The sequence below is a fragment of the Danio rerio genome, chromosome 10 (genome assembly GCF_049306965.1).
Source record: "Danio rerio strain Tuebingen ecotype United States chromosome 10, GRCz12tu, whole genome shotgun sequence".
Taxonomy (NCBI): Eukaryota; Metazoa; Chordata; class Actinopteri; order Cypriniformes; family Danionidae; genus Danio; species Danio rerio.
The window spans coordinates 9,949,057-9,973,771 of record NC_133185.1 but is presented as its reverse complement, the minus strand read 5'-3'; the positions used below and the strand labels follow the sequence as shown (position 1 = coordinate 9,973,771).

The window sequence follows — 24,715 nt, the reverse complement described above, 5'->3', positions numbered from 1 at the left end:
AATAGCAGCGCTCATACCTTACTCTCATTTAATAAACATTTTTCTATCAAATGAACGCACATGAAACCAGTTCGGACACCTCACAGGAGGTCCTTTCGTTTATTTTTAACATGACAGGAGCAAAAATCTGTCAAAATACCTGAATATTTACACTGTTGATGACATCCACTGTCGTGATGTTCCTCGTAATAAAAGCCCTTTTCACTTTAGACTTAAAAGGCAGGTTATTGATACTTAAATAATGCAGAATATTGTGCTTTCTTAACGCATACAAACCCAACAGTGTAACAAAGAATGATAGATTGAGTAGTATGTCGATGTATAAGACTCACAACACACAACACCACTTTCACAATCAGTACATGGGGCAGTTTACAAGTGATTATATAAAACAGACAAACTGGAAGGAAGATTGAGAAAAGAGTGTAAACTGAGATTGTTTGAAAAGGTGCAGAACTCTTAAAGAGACAGTGCAGCCAAAAAAAGAAACACTCTGTCATCATTTATTCACCCTTTTGTGCCAAATTTTAAAATTGGACCCCACTGATAAACATTTATCAAAATATCCTCTTAGGATATTTTGGAACAACATGAAGGCGAGTAAACGATAGCAGAATTTTCCATTCGACCGAAGTATCCCTTTAAACCCTGAAGAACTGAAATAACTTGGGCAACATTATTATAAAAAAAAAATTACTAGAATTGTGTGGTTAGATTCTGTTTACACCAGTCATCGTTTTCAGTAAAAAGACTGAGAATCAGAACAACACTACAAATCAAAGGTGTTCAACTGCTTCTTCACATAATATATTACAGTCTCACACTGGCCAAGAGACAAGAACAGCTTATCTGCGCACATCTCAGTTCGTTTAATGCAGCGGCACTTGGCCAGTTTTTGGAGAGGTCATCTCCTGTGTTTGCGAAAATGCTTATGGTAGGGTTGAGACCTCTTTTCTCTTTTATCGGGGGGTTTGTTATAGGTGTAAGCAGAGGGTCCGGAATAGTCATCTGGGTTTTCTTCCATCATCTGCAGCTTTGCTTCGATGGCACGGATCTTTGCATTAACACTAGGAAAGAGAGAAAAGGAAAGAGCATTAACCTTCTGATCCAGTCCAATTTAGCCACTTAGTCAATTTGACCAAGGCCCTTTGAAAAAGAATGGATGATAATAAAAACAATAATATAAGTGTAGCTGAATAGGGAGAAACTTAAAACAAGAAATAAGGAAAAATGGGTGGAAACTGAGAGGTTTCAAGCGGTTATGTCCCTAACCTCAGTGAGGTTGGCAGATCCTCAGCTTCACTGGATGAAGGCTCTAAACTGGCTGGCATATTTTTTTCTCCTCGGAAGGGTTCAAATCTCTGAATGACAACAAACACACACACGGGATGAATACAAGACAGTCTGGGAGACAGTATGGACAACTGGGCTTTTAGTAACTCATATGGTTGCTTTAGAGATCAGAAAAAACAAGAGCTGGCTGCTTATTAGTCATATGCTCCCTTGGAAATGTGTGGGAAAAGCCAGGCTACGCCATGTCATAAACATTTATTTCACTCAAAAATGTCCCTCCAACAACTCTTGTGATCGTGAGGATGATGATAACTTGTGGGAATCTGTGGAAAATAAAAACAAATAGTGATTAGAAAAGCGGTAAAATAATACTAAAAACATTTAGCATTTTTTGTTACATATATATATATATATATATATATATATATATATATATATATATATATATATATATATATAAATATAAATATATATATATATATATATATATATATATATATATATATATATATATATATATATATATATATATATATATATATACACACACACACACACACACACACACACACACACACACACACACACACACACACACACACACACACACACACACAGTTGAAGTCAGAATTATTAGCCCCCCTGAATTATTAGACCACTTGCTTACTTTTTTCCCCAACTTCTGTTTGATGGAGAGACGTTTTTTTCAACACATTTCTAAACATAATAGTTTAAATAACTCATTTCTAATAATTGACTTATTTTATCTTTGCCATGATGACAGTAAATAATATTTGACTAGATATTTTTCAAGACACTTATATACAGCTTAAAGTGACATTTAAAGGCTTAACCAGGTTAATTAGGTTAACTAGGAAGGTAAAGGTAATTAGGTAAGTTATTGTATAACGATGGTTTGGTCTGTTGACTTTGTCCTATGTTGCCTGACTAAAATATTTTCAGGCATACTGTGAAAATTTCTTTGTTCTATTAAACATCATTTGGAAAATATTTAAAAAAAGATAAAAAAAAAAAATTAAAGGGGGCTAATAATTCTGACTTCAACTGTATATATATTAGGGTTGAAATGGATCACGGTCAATCTGTGATTCGTCTGGATTACAACCCACAGTTCAGAACACACATGACCAGTGGAATAATACATTTTTTTTAGGCTATTACTACATTTGTAATGATTGCGTCATTCAAATCAAATGTAAAAAAAAGCATTTAGGCTTTCCTGTAAAATGTAATGATGATAGAAGAAGTTGTGTTAGGTTGTTCGGGATGTGGTGGGTCTTATTGAAGCTGTTTTCTGTCATCACTTGTTTAGCCTGCAGGAATGCATTCAATGTAAGCTGCATGATTAATAATTAAAAGATCGGGATCTCAACACCCACAAAACATATTATAAGTGATGGTGATTTGCATGTTTATTAATCCTTCGAATTGCTGCATTCAAATATGAAAACACAAAAATCAGGAAAGAGATTGAGTCCTTAGTCTATTGAGTTAGTTATGAAGTTACAGTCAAAAATCACAGAAGTACTGGGATTACAGTTTATAGTAATAACCACTGATGTTTATGGTAAAGATTAAAATCACCATTATACGCATTTAACGACACTCAAATATGAAAGTTGTAGGCAGCAATACCATTATTTAACCAATCATCAAGCCATCAAAAATAAGCCACTGAATAATTCTTTCAGCAATGAAACATGAAGTTTTATGAGTGAATAACTGAATCATTTATTGAGAATGTGACTAAAAATAAATATTGTACAAATTACGATTTTAGATTTATACATTTACCGTTATCAGCAACAGAAGGAGTAAGAGTGATTTTTTCACAGAACTGAATATTTAACATTTTTATTCAGCCGATTATTTCTTCATTTTGTTTGTAATAAAATTACAAGCTCTAAGCTCTGTTTGTTAGAACCAAAAGTGTCTTGCAGTGCTGTTTTTGTAATAAATGGAAAGCAAATTAGATTTGTCTCCTCCCATTTTTGATCTGAAAAATGGTCCGATCCATGACTAAAAAATCATAATGTGTTCCGAACCATTAGGTTTGTGATCCATTACACCGCTAATATATATATATAATAATTATAATTATATATATATATATATATATATATATATATATATATATATATATATATATATATATATATATATATAATTATAATTAAATATACGGAATTTAATATATGGAAAGCAAATTAGATTTGTCTCCTCCCATTTTTGATCTGAAAAATGGTCCGATCCATGACTAAAAAATCATAATGTGTTCCGAACCATTAGGTTTGTGATCCATTACACCGCTAATATATATATATAATAATTATAATTATATATATATATATATATATATATATATATATATATATATATATATATATATATATATATATATATATATATATAATTATAATTAAATATATATATATATAAATATATAGCTTCCAGTTCATGATGGCGAATACATATGTCTAATTAATTCTTTATGGTTCATGCTTTATAACTTGCTTTATAAAATGTCAACTTAATGAAATTAGTTCATTTGTGCAAAAAGTGGATAGGCACTAATACACTATGCTAGAATAAATTATAATGCATTGGATGATAAAACAGGATTACAGAATGACTACCTCAAAATATCAGATTTAATTGCACCATGGCAACGCAGTGGTGCAGTAGGTAGTGCTGTTGCCTCATAGCAAGAAGATCGCTGGTTCAAGCCTCGGCTGGGTCAGTTGGTGCTTCTGTGTGGAGTTTGCATGTTCTCCCGTGGGTATGCTCCGGGTGCTCCGGTTTCCCCCACAGTCCAAAGACATGCGGTACAGCTGAATTGGGCAGGCTGAATTGTCTGTAGTGTATGAGTGTGAATGAGTGTGTATGGATGTTTCCTAGAAATGGGTTGCAGCAGGAAGGGCATCCACTGCGTAAAACATATGCTGGATAAGTTGGCGGTTCATTCCGCTGTGGCGAACCCAGTTTAATAAAGGGACTAAGCCGAAAAGAAAATGAATGAATGAACGTTGCACCATCAGACTGCACAACCCCATTATACAACCAAAGTGACATCCCCAACTACTGACCTTATTATTATTCATTTACCTTATACTTAAAAACAATAAAAGCTTAAGTTTTTGCAGCATTTACAAAAAACACACAAAAAACATTTGATGTACTTGTATTCATTATTACAATTTCTCATATAAATATTTTTAAGAGCGAATCAGGCTTTAAATGGCACCAGTGGTATAAACACCACACACACTCCCAGCCTGTGATCACATTCAACAGCCTCACACTGAACACACTGAGCATTGGTGGAGGTGCTAGAGAGGACCTGGACTCAGATCTCTCTGCAGATCCATGTTGTCAACAACTGTGTGCTGTTGACCTTGACCTCTGCCTGGTGTCCCCTTCCCCTCAGACGGGGAGGAGCAGAGGGGTGGGATTCTCCACCATACAGGATTTCCTCACTCCCTGCTGCAGCTGCCTATTGTTAAGGAGCAGGGCAACCTGAGGAGCACTCTATAGCTCAACTAGAAGTCTATTTAATGGACTTCATGGTCCATTTTGTTGTTCCAGCACCCAGAAGTTCCATTGAGCAACAACAGAGGCATTAATTATAGCCTGGGATTGGCTAAAGTTACTGTGCACATTATATGTATACATTGTCCAGTGTAAAACAATGAGAGTGGTGGACTTGCAAAACTTGCAACCATGATGCTAAGGGTTTTAGGTCATTGTTATGTGGTTACTAAAGTGTTGTTTTGAGTGGTTACTGGGTGGTCCTAATGGTCCAAGTCTAAACAGCCCACCTTTCAGGGACTGTTCATTTGTAGACTTGTAGGCCTCATTTGCACATGCAATTTAGATGTTCACATTTTCGCCAATCTGATCACAAGAGGACAACTTACATGTGTAAATGAGGTCTAAAATATTTTTCGTTTGACCACTTTTGAGCACTTCCAGAGGAAATGTTTTTAATCCCTTTGCTTTCATATTAGGGCTGCACTATATATGGTTTTAGCATCGATATTGCAATGTGCACATCTGCAATAGTCACATCACAGGATCTGCAGTGGTGGAAAGAGTCCAGAAATATCACGCTTAATTACTTGTCTAAAAATGTAGTGCAATTAGAGGAAAAGTATCTGTTGTAAATATTACTTAAAGTATGAGTAAAAAACCTTTCAAAAGTACTCAAGAGTAGTGAGTACTACGCTGTAAAATGTTGATGCATTTACATCTAATTTGTGGATGTGTCTAAACGTAACATTCTGTAGTGCATTTATTTATTGCCCAGCAGGCACACAATATCACAAGACATTAATATTAGGTTAGATTAGGTCATGACACCAGGTGACCAAAATTCAGTGTCTAGACAGTGTCTAAAGACATTATTTTGATGTCCAACATCTTTAACTCTTCTTGATTAGATTATTGTGATGTTCTGTTTACTTGTCTGAACAAATCCTTTATGGAGCGATTGCAAGTTGTGCAGAATTTAGCGGCGAGGCTTTTAACTAACACCAGTAGGAGGTCACACATTACACCTGTGCTTAAGGCACTTCACTGGTTTCCTATTAGTTTTAGAGTTCATTTTAAGATTCTGGTCATTGCATATAGAACTCTGCATGGTTAAGCACCCCTATATATTCAAGATCTTTTTATCAGTCACTCAAATAGCCGGTCTCTGAGGCCTTCTGACTGTGCATTCTGTGTGGTGGCCCCACGGCTCTGAAACTCTCTCCCGATAGCACTGAGAACTCTGGGATCAGTTGAACTTTTTAAAAAGCATTTAAACACACACCTTTTTGGTCAAGCTTTTAATTAACAGTATTAGGCAATGTGATGGGCAATGTCTAAGGCCAGTGCTGTTGCATATACCACAGTTCTCTTTCGCGTATCTTGTCAGTAGCTCAGATGGTTATGATACAATGTAGCTTTTCCAATAGTTCAGCTATACTTTAGATACATTGTAGTTATAATAGTAACTCAGCTACTTTTGATACATTGTAGCAGGGGCGTTGCTAGACATAAAGCTCTACTGGGGCACAACCCCCCTCAAAAAAGATATGCCGTTGCACATAGAGAGTAACATCTTTATTCTGGGATTACCATTCTTAATAAATACACTTGCATATGATTTTCAATCCAGATGGATGGGGCAACCATTACTGCATCCAAAATGGTGAAAAGCCTTGGAGTAACGATTGATGACCAACTAAACTTCTATGACACATTTCTAAATCTGCTCGATCGTGCAGATTCGCACTCTATAACATCAGAAAGATCCGACCCTTCTTATCTGAACATGCAGCTCAACTCCTTGTTCAAGCTCTTGTTCTCTCCAAACTGGATTACTGCAACTCTCTACTAGCTGGGCTTCCAGCTAACTCTATCAAGCCTCTTCAGCTGCTCCAGAACGCAGCAGCACGAGTGGTCTTCAATGAACCTAAACGAGCACATGTCACTCCGCTGCTAGTCCGTTTGCACTGGCTGCCAGTTGCTGCTCGCATCAAATTCAAAGCTCTGATGTTTGCCTACAAAGTGACTTCTGGCCTTGCTCCCTCTTATCTCCTCTCACTTCTGCAGATCTATGTGCCCTCCAGAAACTTGCGTTTTGTGAATGAACGTCGCCTCGTGGTTCCATCCCAAAGAGGGAAGAAATCACTTTCGCGAACGCTCATGCTCAATCTGCCCAGTTGGTGGAATGAACTCCCTAACTGCATCAGAACAGCAGAGTCACTCGCTATTTTCAAGAAACGACTAAAAACTCAACTATTTAGTCTCCACTTCACTTCCTAATCTGCAATTGCCTCTCTGGATATCACACTAACTGTACCCAAAAAAAAAAAAAAAAAAAAGTACTAATACTTTCCTTCTTAGACTTTACAGACCTGAAACTTGCCTATAGCACTTATTCATTGTTGCTCTTATAGTTGTGTAAGTTGCTTCCGTGTCCTCATTTGTAAGTCGCTTTGGATAAAAGCATCTGCTAAATGACTAAATGTAAATGTAAATATGAAGCAATTAATATCTCAAAGTATTTACTGGGGCACGTGCCCCAGTAAATTGAGTCTAGCGCCGCCCTCTTCCCATTTCCGGGTTTCTCAGTAGCTGAAATCATTATAATTGGGTAAATTTAGAGCGCAGTGAATGGAAAAAATGCAACAATTTTTTTTACAATCCTATTTGCTGAAATAATAAAAGAAAAATACCATGATGGTGTTATCAAGACTTTCGGAAAAAGGGGAAAATATTGTTGGACTGATGATGGCTGCCAGAGGAGAGAATTATATCAAATTTACTTTCAGCCCCATAGACACTGCATAACAAACACCTTACATAAGCAGTAATTCGTTTTTTGTAATTTGATGCAAAGATCACATAGTATATTCATAAATGCATATAAATGTCAAAGTTTTTAAGATTATGACCAGGTGTCATAACTGTCTTGTGAAAAGGGTCCAAGGTCTGAAGTGCAACAGCATTGTCTAACAAGATCACATACTACAGTTATGTATTACAGCCATTTTCTGTATTGATAAATCACACATCTCATGGATATACATTCATTTATTAGTTATTTTGTAAATAATATTTTTCAAGTAACAACAGTTGAAAATTCAACCTATAAAGTATTACAACCGTTGACAATTAACCTGAAGTGAGAATGTTATGTAAGAGACTCAATAAAATTACTTACTAAATCAAGCCATATATCACTGTTTTGAGAATAAATGCTTCCGTGGGCTTAATCTAAGTTCATTATTTTGATATTGCAATGCTACAGTTGCTGCAGTTTTGTGCTCTGACTCTTGACAGTCTGGGTAATTGAAAAAACATGTGTAATAAAGCATTACGCTTTGACATTATAATTGTATTGCACTGTTTAAAGTGCCAGACATTTTTCTTAACATTAAGGTTTATTCACATTTTTGCAAAAGTAGCTTCAATGTAACTTAAAGATATTATTCGTAGTGCAGCTAGCCTCTTTTGATAAGTATCTACAGTTTTAGAGTAGCTTCTCCAACACTGCTTGAGCAATAAATACATACCTTTAAAAATTCATTCAATTATTCGGTCACACTTTACAATAAGGTTCATTAGTTAAGTAATGCATTTACTAACATGAACAAACATTGAACAATACATTTACTACAGTATTTATTCATGGTAATAAACATTAGTTAATGAAAATACAGTTGTTCGTTGTTAGTTCATTTTAACTCATGGTGCATTAACTAATGTTATCAAGCATAGACTTGAATGTTAATAATCCATTAGTAAATGTTCAAATATGATTAATAAATGCTGTACATGTGTTGTTCATGATTAGTTCGTGTTAGTAAATGCATTAACTAATGAACCTTATTGTAAAGAGTTACCAATTATTAATTTGAAAACATGCATAAGAATTACTTTAGAACAGCATTTTTGTAACAGAAAAGATGCAAAAGTCACAGTAAAGATGTCTATAATGTTACTGTCATTTTTATAGTTTTATTTTTCATAATTTTTATATTTTTCAGCATCTATCTATTAAGCCATATAGACCTACATTTCTGTTGTCCAAAATACCAGCATCTGCCTTAAAAAAATGAAATCCAATCTGTGCAAGGCCCACGATCTTCTAGTCTTAAAATATGGCATTCCTTCAATAGAAGTCTACAAGTCTTTTGGGTTTTGTCCTGTTTTATCATCCATTTATACATTTTTGTCATCCATAAAGTGCAGAAAAAGTTTCGTAGAGACTTGAGCAAACATCAGGTCTATAATATAAGTTACAGTCATGTTTGCCATAGCAAATAGCATGACATATACGATACCCACCTTTACCTGTGCATGAGCCCACCGTACCACTAACTTCTTAGAAAGTGCCAACTTCCCGTTCAGACACTGAATAGCCCGCTCAGCCTCCTGCGATGGACAGAAATCAGTGCTGATTATCACACTTAGACCCAATCAAAATTCTGTTTTTGTAGCAAAATTTATAGATTTTTATTTTAACATTTTTAAAGCATGACGGTAAAACATGAACACGGTTATGAATGTAATTAAACATTAACTTGTTTGTTGTAAAAATTTGTAATAATGACAAAAATACTCATTTGTGCATCTCCTTACTTCCGTATGCAGCCATGCTGCTGTTGTAGATGGTATATTCTGGGAAATTTCCGTACCCCTTGGTAGGGTTAAGGGTAGAATTGGGATTGGGCCGCCTTAATCACAATCATGCATTTGCCTCTAAATATCACTATACTACTATAACACTATCAAGAGTAAATTATTAGTTCACATTTAAAGCCCTCTATTTGTCCACCTCGAAGACAGTGTTTTTATTTGGCATCCTCTGTTTTTTGGCAGTTGCTAGAAGTATGGTGTAATGATAGGGAACAATAATGGCTGATGATGGATCACTAGTTTTCCAGGCTCTTATGAAGGGTGTGAACGGGATCTGTAAACACACATTTCCCCTTCAACAACACTCTTGGGACTGCCTCACATTACACTCTAGAGAGCAACAGTGCCTTATCTCCATCAGCTTTCTGGGTGCCTTTTGAGGACTTGTGTTACATTACTAGATCAAAACGAACACTTCCTTTGGTATTTTGGGTAATTCTGTAAAGAAGAACAAACATAACCTCTTTGGTGTGGAAGTTGACGAAGCAGTATCCTCTTGGCTGGCCCTCCAGAGGACCCGACTTGTGAAACAGAAAGTCAAACTGCTTTACTTTCCCGAACTTCTCCAGAAGCTTCACTAGGTGATACCTGCAGGAACACAAAGTCAAGGGCTTTTAGTTTAAGGTATGTTTGCGAGAATAACTGCAACTAATCAACACTATAATAGCTGTACTGCCAAAGAATAAAACATGAGTAATAACATCCACAAGAAAATAATGCATGTCACGGAACCATAATTCTTTTTTAGCAAGGCTTGATCAGAGTGACAGGTCTCTTTACACCTTTTTAGTCGCTGTAAATCTTTTATTCACACAATACAAAGGATACAGCAGGGGGACAATGAGGATATAAAATAGCGGAAGACCGAATTCCCTCAAGAGTTTAATTTAAGACAAACAATTACAACAAGAGCAGCTTCTATAACCTGCTGTCCGGTAAAACCCAATATAAGACATGGGAAATCGCTACGGTTCCTCTTAAGCCCCTTATTATTGGCAAAGAAAGTAGCTATTGCTTGTTACTAAAAATTGGTCCATACAATGAAGGTTGATGGGCTCCAATGTTGTTTTACATCTCAATGGCTTTCACTGAATAGAAGAAAAAAAGGTTGTTAAACGTTGTTAAAAATATCTTCATTGGCATTCCACGTTGGACAGGAAAGAAATAGGATGGAATGGTCAGCACGGTCCAACGGTTTAATGTTGAAAGATGTCAACAAGAAACTGCACTGAAACTCATTCTGTCTTTCCAATTACACAATACTTTTCAACAAAAAGAGGGATGCATTCCTCACAAGTGGATTTGATTAAGAAAAGTGGGAGTTTTATACAACAATGGATCAGCTGGCTGGGTTTGGTTCAAGAATGAAAATGAAAGTCTTCAATTGAAAGCAACTGGTCAATTCTTTAATACAGGAGATCATTACAGGCTACCAGTGGTGTAAAGTAACAAATTAGAAATACTCAAATTACTGTAATTGAGTAGATTAGTAAAATGTGTGCTTTTACTTCTCCTTTGAGTCAATTTTTAGTGCAGTATCGGTACTTTTACTCCACTACTTTCCTTCAACCTGCAGTCACTACTTTATTAATATTTTTCGATGGGGAATAAAAAAAAAAAAAAATCAGTCCTGAGATTCCTGACCAATCAAATCGCACATAGAAGGTATATCACATCATAATGAAGACATGGGCGATTAATAATTGCAGCATAAAAAGTGTCTAAGAAGGTGTCTAAAATCTTTACACACATCGACCCAGAGACTGTTTAGATGCAGGTAACTGATGAGAAAATGACGGATGTTTACTGTATGATGACCGTAATGGCCTCAAACACCAAGCAGGCATAAGATGTCAACATGACATCAGATTGATGTTGTACCCCAACGTCATGGAGACGTTGAATTTTGTTTGGAAATGAAAATCGAGTTTACATCAGAACCCAACATCAGGCAGACGTCAATGTCCAACCTAAAATCAACCAAATATCTAAACATCTAATGATTTTACAGCTTGACGTTGTGTATTTACCACTATGTTGGATTTTGATTGCCTTACCTGACTAAATAAAGTCAGAATTTAATGTCAAAATGGCGTTGGTTTGAGATGTTGGCTCGACGTTGAATTTTGGTCACTTTCCATCACAACCATAAATCAACCAAATATCATCATCATTTGATGTTGTTTATTGGAATTTAAAATAACGTTGTCTTTAGATGTTGACTAGACACTGAATTTTGGTCAACTGACATCACAACCTAAATCTAACCTAAATGTAACATTTAGTTATTGCCTGCCGGGCTACAGAATGTTATGTTCAATATAGTGTTATAATAAATATAACACTACAGAATGTTATGTTCACACACATCCACAAATTAGTCACTACTCTTCGAAAGAGCTACTTTTTATTCATACTTTGAGTAGAATTTACAACAGATACTTTTACCGTACGTGCACTACATATTTAGGCAAGTAATGATACTTTTACTTAAATATGATTTTTCAGTACTCTTCCCACCACTGCGGGCTACATTAAAAATAATGAACTTCACACTGAACCTGTGCTATTCAAACAAAGAGAGAGCAGTACAAATAGAATTCTTCAAACAACTATGTACACAGCATTTGAGAGCAGTCAAGCTTGCAGTCTGTACATAAAAGAACATGTTTGCAGGTATCCTTGCTTCTGCATGTTCGACCTGTACATCATCCAAACTGTTCACATTTAATGTGACTTGATGCTGCATGAATTTGATTTTTTTCATCTCTATCATTTTTGTAACTGGCATTGTAATGAAGAAAAGCTTCATTACAAGCATACAATTCCAAACATTTGAAAAACCTTCAAGTCAGAAGGTGCCACTAGTGTGAAAACATGAAGGGGGAAAAACAGGAAAAAGGTATGACCCTCATGACGGTTCTGTCAATGTCAGCAAGGCTTTATCTTGTATGCTCTTACCTCCCTTTAATTCTATAATTATGAAGAATCTTGCAGAAACTACCATCAGTATTATTTCCAATAATTCATTTTGAGTGATGAATGTGGCAACACTTGGGTGTCTGTCAAACCAAATTCTTAAGATTCAGTAATGCTTATCAGTAAGGCATCAAAGCATTTCCTTCAGCTGAGAAAGCAAACAAGCTGAGCGTCAGGAACGTGCTAAGACTCAGGATAAACAACAATACATTTGGGCAACTTCTTGCAATATTGTTGTTCTTCCAGCATGACAGACGGAGCAGTTTGGGAGTAGCCTCCTACTCAAAGATGTAGAGATGCCTGGGATTTCTTTATTGTTTTGGATAGTTGAGGTTATTTTTAATCCTGGAAAGGTAGGAACGCAGACAGAACTGGGGGTCCTGGCTTCAGAATTAATGTTTTCCCCTCCTCTCCCAGGAGCTTTTCTCCAAGTAGTATTTCGCACTTTCCCAGCCACCACCCTCTCAGGCTTGGGCCATGGGATCTTCCTGACTTGCTGCAGATTGAAGAATTGATAGTGTCCTGATTCAAAGGGACAACATGTAGATTTTTTTTCAGATCACAATGCATATCCCCAAAGGGCCATTAAATGTGTAGAGGAGAGGAAAGGGTCCATCCAAGGGGATTGGACCATTTTGTGTAAGTGTTGACATGAGCCAAGCATGTCATTTGTTTGGGCCAAAGATGTCGGAGCACTGCCCACCCACCTGCAGTGTCTCCCATTTCAATATTGCCTGAGAAAGACTTTGAGAAAGCACAGAATTAAGAAAAAGAGGCATGGATATCAAGGTCAAGGAGGGATTCCAATAGACACGTGTCTATATCGGATGACTGGAAGGTGTGGCCTAAGGCCGGTATCTTTTTTCTCCTCTGCGTCCCGTCAGATAGAGCCTCCTGTTCTCTGCTGCCCACGTAACCGACAATGCAAAACAGAACACCAAACGCACAAACAACCTGCGGCACATGGTAGATCCATCACCGGCCCCAAATGGGCCCCAGTGGAGCATGGACAGGTCAATATGTCAGGCTGTTATTACGACAGCAGCCCCTGCTTTGTTTGAACGGGCCGTGTCTGTCACAGGCCTAAGCTGTGGGAAACCAACCCTGAAAGAAAAAGTGTTTGTATGTTTGTGTCAGAGAGACTGTGTGTGCATGACAGGGTGGAGATCTGTGAATGCTGACGGATGTTTTCATTAGATGGAAAACACAAAGAAGTGTTTTCAACACCATCCTCATCGTTGGTTGATCGATCTTAAGTAACTGCCAGAAAGCCAATCAAAACATTATAAAAGTATATAGTCTAATTTTTTGAGGTTTGAATCTTTCCATATTTCCAGAGAAACAGATTTAAACTGGGGTTGGGCGATGTTGACCAATTTGACATCATGCTACAATGTCGTAGGTGGCGGTGAATTATGTTTTATGAAAAACTAATTCATAACAAGTTAATTATTTGTAAGAGTACTAATACCATTTCAACTACCTGACCTGCATGGTTTTTGTTTTACCCATAACCAAATCATAAATAAAGATAAGTTACACACAAATTACCACCTGTCAATATCTTTTTCAGTGGGACTCAGGCATGAATAGGCAGAGTGATCCGTGTTGTTATAATGGCATCAACAAACTTGGTTGGTAAAAAAGGTGCACAACCAACAGCAACCAACCAACAGTATCTGAGGTTTTCGCTAAAATTACTAAACACAAGCGTGAAAGCAAAAGATTGAAGCAGTGTACTGAGGCTGTGACATTATAGATTCAAAAGACAGAAGAGTTGTTAGATTGAGACCAGATTAATTACCTTTAACATATAATAATTAAAATTATAATAAGGGGGCGAAGCAGTGGCGCAGTAGGTAGTGCTGTCGCCTCACAGCAAGAAGGTCGCTGGTTTGAGCCTTGGCTCAGTTGGCGTTTCTGTGTGGAGTTTGCATGTTCTCCCTGCGTTCGCGTGGGTTTCCTTTGGGTGCTCCGGTTTCCCCCACAGTCCATTGGGTACATGCGGTACAGGTGAATTGGGTAGGCTAAATTGTCCGTCGTGTATGAGTGTGTGTGTGTGGATGTTTCCCAGAGATGGGTTGCGGCTGAAGGGCATCCGGTGTGTAAAAGCTTGCTGGATAAGTTGGCGGTTCATTCCTCTGTGGCGACCCCGGATTAATAAAGGGACTAAGCCGACTAAGCCAATGAATGAATGAACTATAATAAGACATGATCCAGTGGTACATCCTTGATAAACTGTCCGATGTGCACTGCTCTCTGGGGCCCAAGTGTATTTTGCGATGCGGGCAGGGCGAGGTGGAGGATCGCGATGCCAGCTCAGCATAGTAATGTCTAATTAACCCTAATTTACACATTTACAGAGTTACAAAAAAACTGAAGGAGATCAGAACTTTTGTGAAAAATTACAAACATAGCAAGTTATTGCATAAAATACTGTAACTTAGAAGGTGCAACGTCTTGATTATACTGTATGTCTGCCAAAGTATTGAAATGGGATGAAGTTTGTAGCATACCGAGAATTCAAACTACTTTGCTGCTGTTAGTACTCTTACTGTTGTTTAGTGATATTTAACTAGCTGGGTTAGGGGCTTAAAGTTTCATTGTGAATTTGTAAATATTTTTTTGTGATTTATACTGAGTAAAACAAACTAAGTACACACTGAAAAATAAAGATGCAAATGCAGTCACTGTGGTAGTGCCTTTTCAAAAGAAACACGTTTGCACCTAATGGGTCTACATATACCTTAAAGGTATGCAGTGTTTCTCAACCACGCATATATCTCTGCATATTTGCCATGTCTCAACCAAATACACCTGATTCAGATCACCAGCCATTAACAGAGGCTGAAAGACCTGCAATAGGTGTGACAGCTTAGTCCCTTTATTTATAAGGGGTCACCACAACGGAATGAACCGCAAACTTATCCAGCATATCATTTACACAGCGGATGCCCTTTCCAGCTGCAACCCAGTACTGGAAAACATCCATACACACTACAGCCAATTTAGTTTCGGCCAATTTAAGGGGAGAACATGCAAACTCCACACGGCAATGCGAACTGCCCAGCCAGGACTAAAACCAACAACCTTCTTGCTTTGAGGCCTAACACCTAAACATGTATTGTATTATATAATTTAAGGTATCTGTTTTCATTACAAAACCTTCTTCAAAATCAAAATGTTCATTCATGTCATTTACCAACCTGCTACTTAAGCCAAGCAAATAACAGCCACATAGTGATGACCAATGATAGCACACTTGTATCCCTACCAATTATTTTGCCTTACAATCAGGGTAGGGACAAAATCATTCCCTGTATTGAGCTTGATGAAATAAGACGGAAGGGTCTCAACAAAATCTGAACACATGTAGTCAAAAGAAATACATCCTTATGCATCTTAATACCATAATGCACCTCATCTAATCTAATTACTTCAGTGAAAATGCATGTTAATACAGTGCTGGCATATGATGGAAATCTATTATTTTGTGCATTCTTAATTTAGGGACACTGAAGACTTTTCAGTTTCCATTTTAGAAAAATTTTGACAATGGGACAGTTTTAATGGGACTCACCTCACTAGCAAAATGAGGCAGGTGGAAATTATGAGACTTTTAGCAATGTGACTTGTCATAGTGTCTAAGCGTCACACATTTATACCACATTTCAGTGGAAAAGAAATGAGAGGAATTAAGCAACTGCTCAAATGTGCCCAGAAACAGTATTTTTTCCATTCAGCTACGGCTTGTGATTAATGTAATGATGATGATGAAACTTACAGTCAGTAAGGTAGATGGATTAACATTTATGCTGAAAGCACAGAATGATTTTCTTGTTGTCAGAGTAAAATTTGCTGCTGACCATTTGCAGAAATCTAAATGTGAACTTCACGGTCTTATCCAAACCTGTGATGCATTGAGATCAATCATGTTAAATAAATGAGGCTGTTTTTAAAGCGACGTGATGGAATGACTGACAAAGAAGTGTTTTTTTAATACATAAGTGTTACACCAGAATTTAAGCACAAAGCTCACAGCTGATTTTCCCTGCATTTTAATAAAAAAAAAGTTTCTTTGGCTTGCTAATTTATAGCAAACTGACAGATGATAAATTTGTGTTATATATAACACAAGCGAGACAAATGAAGTGTTCATGCTGTGTTTTTGTTTTCAATCCCAAAAACTACTGGGAAAATCTAACAAAAACTGTCATGAGATGTCATAATTCACACAATTATACTGGATGAAAAATTAAGCTTGTATTCGGGCCTAGTAAATTATTTTTCTTGCATTGCATAAGTCTAGGTTACTGCAAAGTCTAAGATTTTAAAAAGTACTGTAGTACAAGGGATGATGCGTTCTTTAAATAATTAAGAATAATTTAAAAACAGTAAGTAAACATGACATTATAAACTATGTTGGGTCATTTCTAATTTGCTGTTATGTTTTCTTTAGATACTCTATGTAAAATAAATGTTAACTGGTATGTATTTGAAAAAAAAAAAAAAAAATATATATATATATATATATATATATATATATATATATATATATATATATATATATATATATAAAATGTAAATATTTTTTTTTCTTAGTGATAAAATAAAAAACCTAACTTTATAGTTGTAAACAGCACTAACAATCTTTTAATTTATTTTGCTTGTTAAAAAAATAGAAATACAGAATCAATAAACGACTTTGCCATAAATCTGATTATATAAATTCCTAATTTAGTTCTATAAAATTACTTTCTTCCTACTGATTCATGTTAGAGGAACTCTACCAACTGTAGATTTTAAATGCATGTTATGGAGAGAAATAACTGCCAGATTTGAGAGTTACAATGGTTACAACTAATGTTTGTGGGCAGAGCATTATTTTGTGTGACCAAAACTGACTGGAAGTGCACACTTTCAGCCAATCAGAATCTCAACAGAACATAAACTTTCATGGTATTGTCTGTTCTCTGCTCTTTGAATTAGCCATTAGAAGGTACACATTCTGAATAAAAGTGTTCTTTTTTTACTCAAGGTGGCTCAGTGGGTAGCACCGTCACCTCACAGCAAAAATGTTGCTGGTTCAAGCCCCAGCTGGGTCAGTTGACATTCTGTGTGAAGTTTACATGTTCTCCCTGTGTTAGGGTGGGTTTCCTTCGGGTGCTCTGGTTTGCCACACAAGTCTAAAGACATGCACTATAGGTAATAGCTAAAAAGCTTAATTGGCTGTAGTCTATGTGTGTGAATAAGAGTATAGAGATGGTTCTCAGTCCTGTGGTATGGTTGAAAATGCATCTGCAGTCCAAAACATGTGCTGCATAAGTTGGCAGTTCATTCCACTATGGTGACCCCTGATGAATAAAGGGACTAAGTTGAAGGAAAACGAATGAATGAAATTGGCCATAGTGTATGAGTGCATGTGTGAATGTGAGAGTGCATGGGTGTTTCCCAGTGTTGGGTTGCGGCTGGAAGGGCATCCACAGCTTAAAACACATGCTGGACTAGTTGGTGGTTCATTCTGCTTTGGTGACCCCTGATAAATAAGGGACTAAGCCGAATAAAAATTAATGAATACAACTTTTAAAAAGTAACATGTTTTTACCTAAGGGGTCCACATTGGTACATTTTTTGTACTTATCAGGTACTTTAAGACAGTGTTTCTCATCCTCGTTCCTCGAGGACCACCAACACTAAACCAAAAAGAAAATAAATGAATAAATCTGCGTCTCATTTCAGAGGCTGCTACAGCCTTCCGAAGGTCATATTTTCAGCTATTCCTGCAGATATTTAGGGAGCTTTCATGACTGAAATTAATTATGCTGGTTTTTTTGCCAAAGCAACCCAGGTTGCCGGAATAATATTGCGTAAACTGGCAGTGGGTGGCGTTACACAGACCAAAACAAAGACAAACAAGAAATGTTCATTTTCAGAGAACAATTACTGACTTAAGCATTATTTTTCAGATAAGCTATGCTCACTTAGCATATTTCTTAAATATTTGCAAACATATTATGGTATTTTTATATCAGGGATTAGGGGAAAATATATTAGGGGAAAAAATATTTAAGGTCTGATAATATGGAATATTTGAAATATAAAATTTTTTTTAATTGTATTTCTCCTAGCATATTAGCTGCTATACTTACAAAATAATTTTTATTAGACAATAAATGCCTAAAATAAATTGCCTGGGTGTCCAATTTTCTTAGCTCTAGAATCCAACAGGTTAAAATAGGAGGTTTTATTTCAGATAAAATGTGTACTTCAGCTGGAGCTCCCCAGGGTTGCGTTTTATCTTCGTTATTTTTTTATTTTATAAACAAATTCTTGTATAAGTTCATTTAAAAATAGACATATTGTAAAATATGCAGATGATACCGCTTTGGTGAGCCTTTTAAATGAAGAGAAGGAAGAGCACAGGCATGTTCTTGGCTTTTATTTTGACTGGCGTGAAAATTCAAACCTTCTCTAAATTCCTAAAACTAAGGAGGTGGTTATTGATTTTAGAGAGAGAGCACAAAGCAAAACTTATCCCACAATTATTAATGCAAAATTCAGTTAGTAAAAAATTATAAATATTTGGGTGTGATGTTGGACAGTAAACTTAAGTGGGGCATATGGACTGACTGTATAAAGAAAAAGCTTCAACAGAGAATAAACTACTGTCTTTTCAAGAGTTCACACTTAGCTGATGATTGATTATAAGCAAGTTTGGCATGCTGTCCCGGAAGAGAGCCCTGAGCCCAAAAGGTCCTTGAGCCCTGGGCTCCCTCCCGTTTGCAGGGCAAGAGGGGAGCTTTGAGCTCAGGTAGATCTCGACAACTCCCCACTTGATAAGAGCTGATGACTAAAATTAATGCTATGAAGAGATATGCTGCAGGATGAGAGATTGACTGCAGTGCTAAATTTAGGTTGATCAATTCACTTGTAGTGCATGTTTTTGGAATGTGGCACGGGAAGAACATGCAAACTACGCACAGAAATGACAGCCGGACTGTTAAAGGACTAGAACCAGTGACGTTCTTGCTGTGAGCCAACAGTGCTAACCCCTGGGCCACCGTGCCGTCCTATGAAGGGAAAGGTGGAGAAGTAGGGGTGGAAGGGGGGATTCTTCAAATCGAAGATGGCTGTAGTGAGAAACCCTGGCTCTTTATAGTGGGTTAGGACTGGCCTGATTGGTGGATCATACATAGCTTATACAGAACCAGCCATGTTCAATCATAATCACGTGATCCTCTCGAAATTAGTTTATAAATAAACTTCACTTAATGTTAAGAATACATGTTTGATCATGTTTTATAGTGCTTTTAATGAACGTATTGCAACATTTTGTTTGATCCATTGGTATGGAAATGCCTCTGAGGCCCAGAAGAGGTCACAGGGGAAGGTGGTAACAACAGCCAGTAAGTTGTTGGGAATAAAACTAAAGAGCATTGATAGTATATACAAGGAAAGAGTACTAAATAAGGCTATCATGATTGTAAATAATGAGTGACATCCCTTATCAAACATCTTGCAATTGTTACCATTAGGTCGTCGATATTGTGTTCCCAGATGTGTAAGAAACAGGACAAAAATATCATTTATACCCCAACTAATCAAGTTTTTAAATTCCTCCTCCCTCAGTTGCAGTTGATGGCCAGTAGACTGGATATTTATTTAGAATAGGGGAACCATGTTTTATTATGATTTATTTATTTGTAAGCCAAATGTTAAAGGTCAGATGTCTCTGTGAGTTTATGCTGCAAATGAAATGAAATTTTCCCACGGGGACCAATAAGGTTAACTAACTAACTAACTAACTAACTAACTAACTAACTAACTAACTAACTAACTAACTAACTAACATTTTATTATTGACCTATAGTTTTTTTTCTGATAATCTAAATTAAAATATTTAATATTCATTAAGACAATTTACTCATAACATTTTAATGGAAAATCCAGAGAACTGAAAACAACTCTGAAGCAATCTGTTAATTTTTCCAGAGCAACATCTATTAAAAAAATTTATCACCACTAGGCTTGGGCGGTATCCAAATTTTGATACCGTCAAACCGCCTCCATATTTTACCCCGGTATCCGGTATTACCGGCGTAATAAAAAAAAAATTATGACGTAAGGCTCAGACAGCGTCACCAAACTGTTGGCTTAAGCCTAAACCATTCAGAAACTGAATACATTCTATGCGACCTTAGGCTCGCGGTCAGAGAGAGAGAGAGAGAGAGAGAGAGAGAGAGAGAGAGAGAGAGAGAGAGAGAGAGAGAGAGAGAGAGAGAGAGAGAGAGAGAGAGAGAGAGAGAGAGAGAGAGAGAGCGCAAAGCGACGCACAGCACCTCTCTCTCTCTCTCTCTCTCTCTCTCTCTCCCTTTTACACACACACACATCTCTCCCGCGATTTATTCAGAAATTTACTCCCACACCGTAAGAAATCTGGCTGGCTCCCGCGGAACAGCAGTTATACCCGATAGGTCCCGAGTCCGACAGGTACATTTTGATTGACAGCTTTATACAGCCCAAACCCGTTCACAGCCGAGATTGAAATGTTCTCATGCTCACATTTCTAATGCATTTTTTTTCAAAAATGAGTCATTTATATGTTTTAACATCATTTATTCGTAACAAGCGTAGACTATAGGCCACTTGAAAGTTGGAACAAAGAAATAAAATAAGTCCTACAGCTGTAACATCGTAACATCTCAGCACTCTATTCTATGTACATGCACTTAGCCTTTAAATTAGCCCACACACCAATGAAAAGTAATCTTGCTTAACAAATCAAATTAAAATAAACTCTAAATGATGACGGGTATTTTGGCAATAACGAAATTAAGATAAAGGCTGTGCAAGATGTGTTTCTCCACTTCTCTTCACAATCTAGCATTAAGGCGGCGGTGAAGCTGAATAATAAAAGAATAATGCCACCATTAGTCTGTATACTCTGTCTACATTATGATTATATGGTTTAATCAATATTTATTTATAATTTTAAAACCCTTTACGCACCAAGATTAGGCTACGTGTGTTTGTGGAGGAACATTATTAAATCCACTGGCTTTAGCGCAGTCTCTCACTCATGGTGCGTCCAGCAGCTGAACACCCTTTCCTGCGGCTACAGGTCGAGATGCAGAGTTCTGATCCGGCTGATTTTGCAAGTTTTTGGTAGGATTGTTTGTTCATCTTCTACCAGTCAGGAACATGCATTTAATTTTCCATGACAGCAGTTTCACTTTAGCGAATGGCCTCTTCTTTTTACCTGTCAGCTTGCGGTTTAAGGCTCTACCGTAATACGCAGTGTATGAGCGACCGCGAAATACCTGCGGCTGGAATAACCGCTCCTTATGAGCTAGTGACTGACTTGACCGCCGTCAAAATTCTCTTTTTTTTACTACTTCGTCATCATTTGTTTCACCTTTGCAGGGATGGATTTTAATGCAGGGATTTGGATTTTTTCGGGTCTCGCCGGGTTCGGTCAAAGATCTTTAGCTCTAATGCAGACCTCTCGTTCATATTAACCATGTCTCCCTTCTGTTCAGTCGAAACTCCCAAACTGCAGGACACTTTGAAGCGCGACTCGTCACGTCACCTCTCCCCCTCCCTCTCCCCCTTCTCTCCCTCCCTCTCCCTCTTCCTCTCCCTCTCTCCTCCACACTGTCCCGTGATGACAACCACACATACGTTTTTGTAGGCATTAAATAAAGGATATTTAATATTTTATGACGGTATAACGGTATTGAAACTGACACCGTTGCTATTTTTAGATCCCGCGGTATACCAAAATACCGTAATACCGCCCAAGCCTAATCACCACCCACCCCTTGTGCTTGGATCAGCAGAGAATCACATTAATACATGTAAACAAGACAAAAACTGCCCGGACAGCTGTAAACAGTTATTCTACTGTGCCCATATGCTTCATCACCACCAAATCTTTTTTTTTTCCTAAAGTTTCTTCATAAATCTCTCAGATGATCAATTCCTTTGCTAAACTGCCACAGTGCAGAATCTAAAGTACCTTTTTGCCTCCCAACTCAATTACTGCTCTCAATTATCCACTTACTTGGAGGAAAAAATGCCTTTGGGTGAATGCTGACCTCACATAGCAGACTTCACCACTCGGTGTGTGAGTGTGCGCGCAAGATCTGCAGGACCCTCAAGTGGAACTCACTACTACAAACACTCCCCGCATGTGAACTAATTAATCTTCCCAATCACCAGCCTGTGGGCATCACGGCTGTTTTCATTCAAGCAGGTTATTTAAAGAAAAACAGAGGAGCGCGAGGGAAGGAAACGCCTGTCTAGACGCCAGCCCAGGCAAGCCGTACATTTTCCAGGACCGCTCTTGCAACGTGTGCTATATCTCCAGCGCTTCCCTTCGGTGTCACGAGCCTCCCCCCTCTCCACCTTGAGCAGCCGCTACAGGTTCACAAAGTAAACACACCAGGTGAATGAGAAATGATGGCAGCCCCTCAGCAAAACAGGTCTCCACGGCCGAGCGGCTCTCTTTAACACGGCTTGTCGTCATCTGCTCATTCTCCAGCACAAAGACACACTCGGCTAATCAATCACCCGGGCAGGTCCGCAGGTCTGCCTGGGAGGCAGTGCGGTGCTGGCTTTCTGTGCAGACAAACACTCACTCTGTGATTTTGGGGTCAATGTTGCCGATCCACAGCCGATGACCGTCCTGGGCCGAGCCACCTGACAGGATGGAGGCATTCTCCACAGTCTCTGCAGCTGACTGCATCGGGCTCCTGAGCAAACACACACAGAACATTCAGGTAAGCTACACAAGTATGCGGCATTTAAATATATATATACACATTTAATAAAAAAATAGTCTCATTTATCAATTTATCTGTCTATCTGACGGTCTATCTATCTGACTGTCTATCTTTCTTTCTGACTGTTTAACTATCTATCTGACTGTCTAAGTGACTGTTAATCTATCTGTTTGTCTATCTATCTGACTATCTGTCTATCTGACGGTCTATATATGTGACTATCTATCTATCTATCTATCTATCTATCTATCTATCTATCTATCTATCTATCTATCTATCTATCTATGTAATTGCCTATGTATCTGACTTTCTTCCCAAGTGTCTATATATGTAACTGTCTATGTATCTGACTTTCTTCCTAAGTGTCTATATATGTAACTGTCTATGTATCTGACTGCCTATCTATCTATCTGACTATCTATCTATCTATCTATCTATCTATCTATCTATCTATCTATCTATCTATCTATCTATCTATCTATCTATGTGACTGTCTGGCTATCTATCATATCTAACCATCTGACTGTCTAACTGACTGTTTGTACAGCTGTCTATCTGACTGTCAATCTGTATATCTATCTATCTATCTATCTATCTATCTATCTATCAAACTGTTTATTTATTTGTCAGTCTATCTATCAGTATATCTATCCAAACATATATCTATGCTTCTATTTGAATATTTAATTTTCAGACTGTACATCCGTTTGAGTCTATCTATCTATCTATCTATCTATCTATCTATCTATCTATCTATCTATCTATCTATCTGACTGTATATCTATTTGTTAGTCTAACTGTCTATCCATCCATCCATTCAGCTTTCATTATTTCTATCTATCTATCTATCTATCTATCTATCTATCTATCTATCTATCTATCTATCTATCTATCTATCTATCTATCTATCTATCCAACAGTAAATTTTCCATCATTTTCCCAGATTTTTAATTAAGGAGCAACACTAGACAGTGCTATCATGTGATGCATGCAGTACAATTACAGTTCAGGTCTTTCATTGTTAAATGAATCATGACAAAGTTATATTTAATGCAGTGTGAACGAAACAATAACGCCAAAACTAACGATAGCTTAAAATGATTTGTCGTGAACAAAACAGAAACAAGAAAGCAAACACCGTCATCGTTGTCATTTTATAAACAAAATAAACAGATAACAACAAGCCAAACCGGGAAAAAAACACAATTTTACACTTTAGAGGCTGATAACAACTTAGCAAGTCATGTTTGTCAATTAACAAATGTTAGCAAAACACTCACCCTCCTCTCGTATTCCTCTCCTCTACTCTCTAAACCTAAAATAAATACGCTGCGTACAAAATTATACCGGTGCCTCAATATCTAAAACTCATCTCGTGTATCTGCAACACGAACGAGTCGGACAAAACACTCAGTGCAGCCAGTTAGCCTAGCATTCCTAACATCAAC

At 37.2% G+C, this 24,715-nt stretch overlaps 2 protein-coding genes across 4 annotated transcripts in view; one reads left to right on the top strand and one right to left on the bottom strand.

Annotated features, from left to right (window-relative positions):
• Positions 1–70: 70 nt before the first annotated feature.
• Positions 71–24,715, bottom strand: rbm18 (RNA binding motif protein 18). Of its 3 annotated transcripts, none has more exons than XR_012385843.1 (6): positions 24,548–24,715; positions 23,124–23,237; positions 9,966–10,092; positions 9,154–9,240; positions 1,273–1,616; positions 71–1,067 (listed from the first exon to the last, which is right to left on the bottom strand). XR_012385843.1 is itself a non-coding variant. In NM_200793.1 (6 exons), exons 2-6 carry the CDS (start codon positions 23,228–23,230, stop codon positions 905–907), a joined length of 567 nt encoding a protein of 188 aa, NP_957087.1. In that variant the 5' UTR covers positions 23,231–23,237; positions 24,548–24,715; the 3' UTR covers positions 71–904. The 3 variants fall into 3 exon arrangements, 1 of the variants encoding a protein (NP_957087.1); XR_012385844.1 differs by having other exon boundaries at positions 9,160–9,240; NM_200793.1 differs by having other exon boundaries at positions 1,273–1,361; positions 9,160–9,240.
• mrrf (mitochondrial ribosome recycling factor) overlaps positions 22,933–24,715 on the top strand; it is a 43,412-nt gene continuing 41,629 nt past the window's right edge. Inside the window, exon 1 of the mRNA XM_073913747.1 lies at positions 22,933–23,264. The gene's annotated coding sequence lies outside the window, so the exon portion shown is untranslated. The remainder of the gene's footprint in view (positions 23,265–24,715) is intronic.